Source organism: Manis javanica, chromosome 7 (genome assembly GCF_040802235.1).
Source record: "Manis javanica isolate MJ-LG chromosome 7, MJ_LKY, whole genome shotgun sequence".
In the NCBI taxonomy this organism is placed as follows: Eukaryota; Metazoa; Chordata; class Mammalia; order Pholidota; family Manidae; genus Manis; species Manis javanica.
Window position 1 is genome coordinate 24,225,485 of NC_133162.1, and position 12,647 is coordinate 24,238,131.

General features: G+C 37.3%; 1 protein-coding gene across 2 annotated transcripts in view; it reads right to left on the reverse strand.

Annotated features, from left to right (window-relative positions):
* The window catches only part of SLK (STE20 like kinase), a 53,037-nt gene extending 40,532 nt beyond the window's left edge, over positions 1–12,505 (reverse strand). Inside the window, exons 1-2 of one of the 2 annotated variants that reach the window (XM_037001348.2) lie at positions 12,344–12,505; positions 11,773–11,956 (exon numbers count right to left, since the gene is read on the reverse strand). In XM_037001348.2, the coding sequence (XP_036857243.2) occupies positions 11,773–11,922 (150 nt within the window). In that variant the 5' untranslated portion in view covers positions 11,923–11,956; positions 12,344–12,505. Of the gene's footprint in view, positions 1–11,772 lie in introns of both variants that reach the window. The other variant, XM_017671594.3, reaches the window with a different exon arrangement.
* Between the last annotated feature and the right edge of the window lie 142 nt (positions 12,506–12,647).

Genomic DNA, 12,647 nt, shown 5'->3' on the forward strand with positions numbered 1-12,647 from the left:
TGTTCCTGTGGCACCTGTAATTGTGAGGAGAGGGCAGACAATAGGTAAATAAATAAAACAGAGGGTATGTTAATGATTAATACTATGGAAAAAAAATAAGGCAATAAGAAAGATGAGAAGATGGGAGGTATACAGGGAAGAGCACTTATCAGGCCTCACTGAGAAGGTGGTATTTGAGCATTATCATTAAAGTTCAATGCTTTTCAAGCTACGTAGTTAAACTGGAAATTTTAGTATTTAAAGAAATAGGGTACAAAAACCTCAAATTCTTTCAAGTATGCTATTCTATATAATAATTCATACTATTAGATGACATTATTCATTGAGCAATTATCTTGTGCCAAGCACTGTTCTCTGTATTCTCCATTTATTATCTTATTTAGTATTTGTATCAGTCAGGGTCCGGCAAGAAAAAGAAACCATATTGGTTCTTTTAATAAAGAGAAGTTAATATAAACAATTATTAACTATGTTGTTGATTAAGATACTAAAAAGATAAAGAACATGAAGGATCAGGGGATTAACAACTATAGGAAAGTTACTACCCCTAGAACAGGGAAGCCAAGGGAAGAGATTGAAATTATTAAAACTAAGAAGCTTGGAGGAAAGGTTCTGCAGCACTGAAATCCAGAGCCCTGAGGAGAGTGTGGCTTAGCTGGTGCTAACATCTCTGGACTTGGTAGGGCTGGGGTACCTTCTCAGGAGAAGGGGCCAGCCTAATCAGCTCATGATATGAAGGATTACGATGAGCTAGCTCTTTGAGTGAATGGATTCAACTGCTGCCACACAGGGAAACTGCTGCTGCTGGTGTGAAGAACTTCCACTAGAAGGATAATCACAATAGGGAAACAGAGGCAGCCCACAGGAAACAAAGAGAAAGGTGCAAGGCCTTTCTTCCTCCTCCTTGCAGCCTCCCTCTAACATCCCTTACACACACACACACACACACACACACACACACACGCACACATTTCCTGTTTGCTACACCATCTGCAAGTAAGCTGCACTTGACTCCCAAAAAGTTCAGCATATGTCCAATAAGAACAGACATCTTCCTACATAACTATATAATTATCATGCCCAAAGAATTAAACATTTATATAATATCTAATATATATACATATTTGTTTCCTCAAATGTCTAAAAAAATCCTTTATTGCTTATATTTTAAAATTCTAAACCACTGATTTGTAGAACATCCCACTACATGGATTTATCTGATTATTTCTTCATTTCTAGATTCAGGTTAAATATTTTTTACAAGAATGTCTGGTTATTTCTTCATTTTCAGATTCAGGTTAAATATTTTTTACAAGAATACTACATTTCCTGTTGAATTACATCAGAAAACAATAACAACAGTTTTCCTATTACTGGTGAGCAACCTTAGGTTTCGTTACTTAATTAAAAAGTTATCTACTGGATCTCTGTATTATAAAAGGTAGCTTCATTGGGTGATACTTTCAAACCATGCATATATATCCTGTTTCTCCAAAACCTTTTCACACAATAATTTTAGCATCCATCAATAATCTCCACCTGAATTACTACAGTGTAGTTGCAAAACAGTGGTTTTTCCAATTTTATCAATCTTTACATATTAACTATCATTCTATTAATTGTTATTTTGTCAATATTTTTGTTAAAATTATCCTGAATACTCATTGAATGCCTTCTATATGTTAGCCACTGTTCCAGATGCTGACAGTGTAAAGAACACAGAAATCTCTCTTTATGTGGCACTTTTAATTGTGGGCAGTAAATATGCAAATAAAATAAATAAAATGGAGGGTATATTAATAACTAGTACTGTGGGGGAAAAAAATAAGGTAATAAGAAAGATGAGATGGGAGGTAGTTACGTTAGACTTCAATGAGAAGGTGATATTTGAGCTTGTTGATATAAATAAAGTTTAACGCTTTTGACACATTCCCATTAGTTTTGAGTATGTCATTGCTTCCTGGAGTATGATATTCCAGGGTCCTTTAGGAAAAAAATGACTAGTGAGGAGGCTTTTACTGTTCACTTTTATCATTTTTGTACTTGACCACCCCAGACCTTGATAATCCATTTCCCAGTTCCTTTTAGTGGAGAATGATACTAAGAAACCAAAAGCCAGGGGTACTATATAGCATTATTTCTAGGCCTTTTCAGAGAGAATAGGAATAGGAACACATACATATGTGTACATATATTATCATGAGTTCAAACTGAAACCTCCAATTCAGAACTTGACATCACAGAGTTCTTCCTCACTTCTCCCCCATTCCAAGTTTATAACGCCTTTCTTTATCCCAGAGTCACAATCCTAGTTCCTAAAACATCAATATATTAATTCATTCGCTCTATCTTGTAATATATACAGAAGTAGTTTCAGAATTATGACATTAATATCACTACTGATCTTATCCCTACTGATAACAACAAATCTATTTAATAAAGTTCAAGAATTCTTTGCAGTTTGGGGAAAAGGGCTGGGAAGAAAGGCTTTCATTTTTCAATTTCATCATTTTTTTGTACTGCTCAAAACTCTAACCAGATTAGTATCCCCTTGAGTTATTAAAAATGTTGCTAACAAAATTTATCTGAATGGTAGAATTATTTTAATAGATTCTTCTTTATATTTTGCCATATTTTCAAAATAATAACATTTAAAATTTTAGAAATTGATAAAATAAACTTTGGAGGGGTTTTTTAGGGGTGGGGGAGGGGAACAGAGACTCATATCAATCTAGGGAAAAAATTCAATTCCAGATGAATTGAAAGTAAAATCATTTAAAAGGGAACCCTCCTGGACTAGCAGTTACCAGAGGGAAGGGGTTGGGGAGGGGGTGGGGGAGAAGGGGATTAAGGGGCATTATAATTAGTACTCACAATATAGGCAGGTCACGGGGAAGGCAGTACAGCACAGAGAAGACAAGTAGTGACTCTATAGCATCTTACTATGCTGGTGGACAGTGACTGCCATGGGGTGGGGGGGGACTTGATAACATAGGTGTATGTTGAAACCACAATGTTGCTCATGTGTATATCAATGATACCTTAATTTTAAAAAAAGGGGAACCCTCCTTCCCTGTTGGTGGGGATGTAAATTGATGCAGCCACCGTGGAAAGCTGTATGGAGGTTCCTCAAAGAATTAAAAATAGAAATACCATATAACCCAGTAGCTCCACTACTAGTTTACCTGAAGAAAATTTTTAAATCTTTGATTTGAAAAGATAAATGCACCCCTAAGTTTATTGCTACATTATTTACAATAGCCAGGATACAGAAGCAACCTAAGTGTCCTTCAATAGATGAACAGATAAAGAAGATGTGGTACATACAAACAATGGAATATTACTCTGCCATAAAAAAGAAACTGCCATTTGCAACAACATGGGTGGACTTAAAGGGTATTATGCTAAGTGAAATAAGCCAGGTGGATAAAGACAAATACCATATGATTTCATTTATATGTGAAATCTAAACACACAAAAAATAAAACGAACAAAACAGCAATAAACTCATAGACACTGAGAAGTGAGGGGCAGTTATAAAGGGGGAGGGGTTGGGGTGAGTAGGTAAAATAGGTGAAGGGGATAAAGATGCAAAAAATCTTTTTTTTTTTCAATTTTTTATTAAGGTATGATTGATATACTCTTACGAAGGTTTCACATGAAAAAACAATGTGGTTACTACATCTACCCATATTATCAAGTCCCCACCCATACCCCAATGCAGTCACTGTCCATCAGTGCAGCAAGATGCCACAGATCCACTATGAAGAGGCACAAAATCTTAATCATAATATAAAGTAGTCACGGAAATCAAAGTACAGCATAGAGAATATAGTCAATAGTTCTGTAACATCTTTCTATGTTGACAGACAGTAAATACACTACTTGGGATGAGCATTTAATAATGTAGATAACTGTCAAATCACTAAGTTGTATACTTGAAACCCATATAATGTTGTAATGTTGTATATCAACTATACTCCAATTTTAAAAATAGTAAAATTCTTTATAACTTAACTATTAAAAAGTCTGGTGGAGGGGATTGGGGGCAACAAGTAAAGACAATAAAGGGGTATACAAACTTCTAATTATGAAATAAACTACTAAACAAAAATTTGAAGACAAATGTTTACCTAATTTCTGGGTAGGGAAGGCTTTTCTATGCAAAGCAAAAAAAAAAAAAAGTAACACATTGACAGATTTTGTAGAATAAATAACATTGTCTTTTATCAAAAAGCAGCATAAACTACAAGAACTAAACTAACTGCAGCATCTATGACAAAGTGCTAACTTCAAATCAACAAGAAAACAAACAACTATTTGAATATGGATAATGAGATGTTCTTTAAAGGTCCAATCTCTCTAGAAATCAAAGAAATGGAAAATGAAATAAAACTCTTTTGCCTATCAAAAAAGTAAGTATTTTTTTTAAAAGATAAGAACACTGAAAAAGGTTAAGGACCAAAGACATTGAAATAAACCATTGCTGGATTGTTTAAATAGCTATAACCATGTACATATATGTAAGGACATAGAAAAATATCTGGAAACATATACATGAAACTGATGATAACAGTTGCATCTGTGGATAGAAAAGAAGGAACAGGAACTGGAGTAATAGTCAAAGGAGACCAACTTTAACAAGTTAATTTTTCCAATAAATAGAAACTCTTTGATATTTGCAAAATTAACATAAAAATAAGTTTTCACAACCTTTCTAATTTCACAGTAAAATTAATAAATGATCACTTGTTTTTCCCTAATAACTTTTCTCCTAGGAATTTATCCTAAAGAAAAAATAAGCTTCATATAAATATATACCATGTGTATATGGACATTTAATATATGATGGAGCCACTGCAAAGCAGTAAGGAAAGGTTGATCTTGTCAGGAAATGGTACTGGGACAACTGGGAATCTACATAGAAAAAATGAAACTGTTGAGCAAAAGCCAGATACAAAAGAACACATGTATGATTATACTCATATGAAGCCCCAAAACACACCAATAAATGGCAGTAGTCTAGATAAGAGATAATGGCAGCTTGATTAGTAGTACTGAGACAGTGAAGAAAGTAAGGAGACAGATCCAAGAAATATTTAATGGATAGATTTAAGAGGCCTAAGGGATTGACTGAATTTGGTGGGTAAGGAAGCAGGAAGTGTTAAAAATGACCTCCAGGTCCCTGGCCTATGCAATCCATAGATGGAGATATCAATTACTGAATGCAAAACACAAGAGAAGGAAATTTGGGGCTGACATTATGAGTTCAATCAGTTTACGTTTCAGATTTTTTGTTTAAGAAATCTGTGAAGTATCCAGGTATCTCTAATATAGTTGGAGGCACGCATATAGAGTTCAAAGGGGAGTTGTGACAGAGACATAAAACTGCATTTACATGTTAACAGAAGTCATGGGAGAAGATGGGCTCTCATAAGAAAAGAAGAGGGCCTAAACCCAAGCCCTGTGAAATCTCAACACATAAAAGAGAGAAAGAAGAAGGGCTGGCAAGAGTCTGAAGAATACACATACAGGTGGGAGTAATATCACGAGTGTGGTGACTTAAAAGCCAAAAGAAGAGCCTTGTTAATGAAAGGATGATAAATATCTTAAATGCCCCTGTGAGGTCAAGCACAATGGTAAGTAAATATCGAGTGAATTTGGAGAAATGGAGACTCCTGAGACCAAAGCAAGAACCATTAATTTGGTGTAACAGGGGGAAGGGGTCAAATAAATAATATAAGAAAATGTCACAGATCCAAGGGACATGGGTCTTTGGATTGAGTGGATTAAACAAGAGCCAGACAAAACTAAAGGGGAAAGGGGATAAGAAACCTTTATCAAAATACATCACCATGAACAAGAGGTAAAAAGAAAATCCTAAAAGCTATCAAGAGAAAAAGGTCACAAAGGAACAGGAAACAAAATGGCATCAGACTTTCAAAAGCAACATCTGAAGCCAAAAGATAATGAATGGAAAAAATCTGTAAAATTGTAAGAAAAACTTAATTTTGGACTAGAATTCTGTAACTAAACTATACTCAAGTATGACATAACAAAGACATATTCAGACAAGCAAGGTCTTTAAAAATGTTCCTTCCCCCTCCTACACTGTTGGTGGGAATGTAAATTGGTTCTACTGCTGTGGAAAGCAATATGGAGGTTGCCCAAAAAAACTGAAAATAGAAATACCATGGTGACCCAATAATTCCACTCCTAGGAATTGACCCAAAGAAAACAAGATCCCTGATTTGAAAAGACATATGCACCCCTATGTTCATTGCTGCACTATTCACAATAGCCAAGATATGGGAGCAGCCTAAATGTCCATCAATAGATGAATAAAGAAGATGTAGTACATATACATACTGGAATATTATTCAGCCATAAAAAGAAGATATCCTGCCATTTGTAACAACATGGATGGAGCTAGAGGGTATTATGCTCAGTGAAACAAGCCAAGCAGAGACAGACAAATACCAAATGATTTCACTCATTTGTGGAATATAAAAACAAAGCAAAACAGAAGGAACAAAAAAAAGCGGTAGACTCATAGACACAGAGAAAGGACTAGTGGTTACCAAAGGGGTAGGCTTGGGGGGACGGAGAAGGGGATTAAGGGATGCTATACTTCACAATCACAACATAGGTGGGTCACTGGGATGGTAGAACAGCATAGGAAATACAATTAATGACTCACATCTTACTACGTTGATAGACATTGACTGCAATGGAGGGGGTGAGGTCTTGATAATATGGGTTAGTGCTGAACCACTGTTTTGTGTATGTGAAACCATCATATGATTGTGTATCAATGATACTTCAATAAAAAAATGCATCTTCCATGGATCCCTTCTCAGAAGACTTACTGAAGGTTGTACACCTTCAGTACAAAGCAGGAAGGACATCCCATTAGAAAAAACAAAGAATTCAAAATACTCTTGAAGAAGTTTGACCTCCCAAGACTTCTAGGGAGAAAAATTATAACCCATTATTGAGAGATACTAAAAAAAGACCTAGAGATAAAACATGCTTTAATAGGAAGACTCAATTATCATCATGATGTTAATTTTTTCAAAGTCAACTTACAAATTCAATGAAATCCCTCCAGAAAAAGTTTTTTGGTGAAACTCAAGTTTAATTTCTAAAATGTATATAGAAGCACTAAGAGCCAAGAATTTACTAGACACTGCTGAAGATCAAAGGAAAGTCATATTCTAGCAGAGATTTATTTTAATGCTTTCCTAATAAGACTGTGGGATACTGAAACAGGAATAGACAAACATCAATGAACAGAAGAGAGATTGCAGAAACAGACACATGTTAATATGATGGACAGGACACTATAAAACAATAGGAAAATAGTTTCCCCTCGGTGATGGGTTCTAGGAAAACTGGGTATTCATACAGGGAAAAAAATTAAATTGGACCCCTATCTCACACCATTTACAAAAACCTATTATAGGTGTATTGTAGACCCATTAAGGTAAAATTACAAAGTTCTTAGAAAATAAGGAGTTTAAGGAAATAATTAGGAAATAAGAAATTCTTTCCTAACCCAAGAACATGAAGATAATGTTCTTGGGTTAGGAAAGAATTTCTTAAAATACAATACAGAAAGTATTAACTAAAAAGGAAAAAATTGATAAATTGGGCCACATTAAAATATAAGAACTTCCTGTTCATAAAAAGACGTCATTAAGAAAATAAAAAGAGAAGCCACAGAATGAGAATATTTGTAATAACCATAACCAGCATATGGTTAAAATCCAGAATACACTGTAAACAAGAAAAAGACATCCAAAAGGAATGCCTGCGCCATGGGATACCAAGAAAGTGGTTTACTATCTTCACAGGTCCTTTTTCCAAACCTCTCTCATATTTTGCTTCTGAGCTTTAGATGTAGTAACAATGCTTTCTACCATTTCTATGTGTCTTAACATTTATTAGCTCCTTTAATTCTCACACACTGAGGAGCAGGTCTTACTGATGAAGAAATTGAGACATGGAATGTTTAAGGAACTTACCCAAGGTCACAGACCTGAACATAAAACAATTTACCAACAAAACTACAAAAATAATTACTTATTAGGTACCAGAGAAAAATGAATTAAAACCACAATGAAAAATATAACATCAGATTGTCAAAAATTAAAAGTTCTGACAACAATCATATTGTTAAAAATTCTGATAATACCAAAAGTTGCCAAAGATGCAGAGCAAGGAAATTCAAATACACTGCTGATAGGACTATAAATTAGTATAGTTTGGCATCATCTATTAAAATTAAAGATACACTCTCCTATAACCTAGCAATTCTAATTTTGAGTTAAGTCTTGGTGAAAGTCATGCATATATGCACCAGTATTGTGTATAAAAGCTAAAAACTGGAAACAATCGATATAGCCATTAATACACGGTAAATAATGGGTGACAGAATCACAAGTGGACCTCTATGCAACAATGAAAATGAACTAACTACAGCTCTAGACAATAAAGATGAACCTCACAAACATAATGCTTAATTTGCAACAGGAAAACTGAAAAAGAAAAAAGAAACCCTCAGTATGATTCCAGTTCAGGTGCAACAAAACTAAATTTATAATGTTTAGGGATACAGACCTAGCTGGCAAACCATAAGGAAAAGCAAAGAAATTGATAGCTTAAAGATAGGACCATGATTTTCTTTAGGGAGAGAGGGAAACTTTCAGAAAGAAGGCTGGAGGGATTCTGGGGTGTTGGCTGATGGCTGTTAATACAAGTTGGCTGATGGCTGTTAATACAAAAATTCCTTGACTGATGGCTGTTAATACAAGTTCACTTTAACTATTATTTGCTAAATGTACATATATATCTTTATACTTTTCAATACAAAGATTATATATTTCACTATTTTTTAAAAGGCACACACCCATCAGTGCCATAAAAAGAATCACTTTCAGCCAGGACAGTTCAGCTTCTATTCAATACATAATTTTATGTCATTCTTTTTTTTTCTTGTTAAAAGCAACAGGAATCTAAACATAAAACATTTTGAGGAATATTACATATCTTAATTTATATGTCAAACAACACTACATTAAAAAGAGAAAATGAACTTAAAATAGGTAAGATTTTTCAGGCAGAAGTAACTGTTACACAGTTGTGTAGTACTGGATTGAATGTAATATAACTATATGATGGAAAATGTTTCATATAAACTAAATACACAAGACGATTGCCTATTTACAATTTAATCTTTGTAACAGTTACTAATTTCCATCAGCAAAGGATAATTAGAATCAACTTTAGAAAGTTTTCTACAGAGCACTACATACAATATTAAGATTTGATAGCTTTTTCCCCTACACAGAGTAAGTTTATAAATTTAAAATTTCTAGAGAATCTTGGAAGACTAACTTTCAGAAATAAGAGGCAAACAGATAAGTTTACATTTAAAATTTTCTTTTTAAAAAATCTGCGTCTATTTCTTTAAAGTACAGAATAGTGAAATGGAAAAGATTTAACGAATTCATGCTCTTCAAATATCACACTAAAATAGTCATCAGGCCCACAAAAATAATGCTTGACACAATTTTATAGTGTTCAATTACACAGGGTAAGTCTCTTACTTTTCAGAAAATTTTCAATTGATGTCTCACTAAAGGAAGATACATTACACTTTGCAGTCATTAAAGAATTAAATCATAGAGCTTGGCGTGTCCACACAATCTGCCTGCGCCATGGGATACCAAGAAAGTGGTTTACTATCTTCACAGGTCCTTTTTCCAATCCTCTCTCATATTTTGCTTCTGAGCTTTAGATGTAGTAACAATGCTTTCTACCATTTTTACGTGTCTTAACATTTATTAGCTCCTTTAATTCTCACACACTGAGGAGCAGGTCTTACTGATGAAGAAATTGAGACATGGAATGTTTAAGGAACTTACCCAAGGTCACAGGCTGCTATTGAAGGAGCCAAAATATAATCCAATTCCAAAGCTCATGTCTTAATACTACACTGTTTCTATCTGATAAAACATTTATATCATGAAAACTGCTCATAAGCACCTACCATCTTTTAAATTCTAGATGCCTTGAAGATTTATTTTTGCATATCCTAGATAACTGCATACTCAACAGAACATTAATGGGTGAAGGAATCTAAAAAACATTTAAGGCAATCTATGATAATTTTTCAGCTAAGACAACGGAGGTCCAGAGAAGTTAAATGTTCTTTCCAAGACCACAAAGCTGGTTTGTAATAGCTAGCACTAAAACACAATTCTTGACTCCTGCGATGATCTCCCCACTGCAGAAAAACCTTTCCTACCATACATCTTCTGTAGCTCTTGCTGAAATCCTCCACACAAGCACTAAAATTTACTTTGCCAACTTTCACCGCATTCAAAAGCACTCACATGTAGGTAATAGACATTCTTTCAAATTAACAAATAGAGAGATGCACTATATATTAAGGCAATACATGAATCCAAATGTAAATAGTAATTTTGATCCCCAATCTTATCATAAAAACATAAACATATTAACGATAACATGTGACAAGTGCTACAGCAGCCATGTGAACAACTGTGTTTTGAAAGAACACAGAGAGGGGTGGCTATTTCAGCCTGAGTAAAGAATGAGGACTGGGGGCTGTGCGATGCATTTGAGGCAGGGCAAAGGCAGACATCCGATAGTACTTAAAAAGGAGGAAGAACGCTATCCTTTCTACCAATGGACATTAAAGTAAAAAACAATAGTAAATACGGGGTCAAAAGACGTGAGTCAAATCTAGCCTGACTCATGTGACTTTGAACAATTTCTGAGTCTCAGTGTCTCTTTTTTGAGATGTGGATACTCCGGTCCTGCTTACCTCACAGGACTTTCGTGGAGGCCAAATTATGTGAGCTTTAAAAATGGTAGAGTCCCGTATAAACATCAGTTATTTATGTTTTCACTTCTAGGCAACTCTGTGGGTCCTTCCCCCTAAACTGTGTCTCATAAAAACCTCACCCTTCAGGATGAAAATATTCCAATGACATCATTCATATACTTCTCATGAAATAACAAACAGTTAACATTAATGCCTTCAGGTTAAAACATCAAACTTCAATCTACTTAAGTAAGTATATAAACATGTGATTTTTAAATTTCTAAAGCGCTGGTATTCACTTCTACTCAATGCTTACTATAATTACATTTAGAAGCTAGTACTAGATGCATGTTTTCTTCTGGAAATATTCTATCAGAAATCCCATTCCATTTCATAGTATGCTGTCAAGCACCCACCTCAAGAATAGCCTACAAGTAATAATAACTTTGCTCTCATCCAGGAGACTGGTTATGCATTAGCTGTAGATAAAACCAATACATGCCCTGGACGCTAAAAAGGGAAGTGTTTTAGTACAAGCATACATATAAATGCAAACAGCTAGTTGACAAATATAAGTCCACTTCAAAGTATGAGTTTTTTATTTAAAATACTTTACAATCATCACCAGACTCCTCCAAAGAATGCCCTCATTTCCTTTAAAGTATGAAGTAGGCTGTATAACCTTGCCGACCCTTAGCAATCACTCTTTACAGTCAGGCCCCATTTTGTTCAACCTTAAACCCTACTGTCCAAGGTATTTCTTGGATGATAACCTAAATGAAGTTACAATGTACGTTTACTAAGTCAAAACTAGCGGCCAGAGTCAGGAAGGGGACAACGGGAGGGAGAAATCCTCGTGCCGCTCGGGCCAATGGCCGTTTTCTTGCAAGTGCAACTTCCCGCCCTCTCCCTCTTACCTTGTACACTTTCCCAAAAGCTCCGTCGCCCAATTCTCCTATAATTTCCCAAAACTCCTCGGGGTTCAAGTCCCTCTTCACATGTTCATACTGCTTCTTCTTCTTCTCGCTCCCCAACTTGAAGATCTTACGGAAATTGAAGAAGGACATCTTTCCTCCCAACAGAGTTCCTCGCACTTAAGGACTGAAAACAACAATAAAAGGCAAAGTTTCTCCTCCCTCGTCTGCTGCGCGGGCCCGCAGGGCGGCAGCGAGCACGGGCTCTCCGGGCTCCCGCCGCTCCGGCCCGGCGTCCTCGGGGAAGGCGGGGCGCGACCTGGGCTCCGGGCCGCGGGGGTGGGGGGGGCAGCGCGGGCAGCCGCTCCGCCGAGCCCGGCCCTCGGGCTGAGCGGTGGGCGCCTCGCCCCAGGCCGGCCCTCAGGGGGCGGCACCTGCCTGACGCCCTTCCCCACCCGGCCCTGCCCGACGGGTCCGGCTGTCCTGACGGTCTGGACGCCCGCAGCAGCCGGGGCTTAGGCCCGTGGCACGACGAGCCTCCAGGGGCGGCGGCCACCACGGGGGAGGGACGCACCGGCGGCCTGTTGGGCGGGCAGTCGGCAGGCCGCGCTCCCCTGCCTCGGGCTGCGAGCCCCGGGTCGGCTCCGCAGCCGTCCGCTCCCGCGGCGCGAGGCCCGCGCGTTCCCTGGGCTCTGGGGCGCCGCCGCTGCCTTGCTACCTCCCCAACCCACACGGCCTGGGCCCGAAGCGCGCACGGACGCCGAAGCCGCAGCGCGCCCACGCGCTCCCCCGGCGGCGCGCCCTGCTCACCGCGCGCTCGCGCGGGGGCGTCCCCTCTGGCCCCGCGCACGCGCATTGAGCTCAGCTAGCTGGCGGGT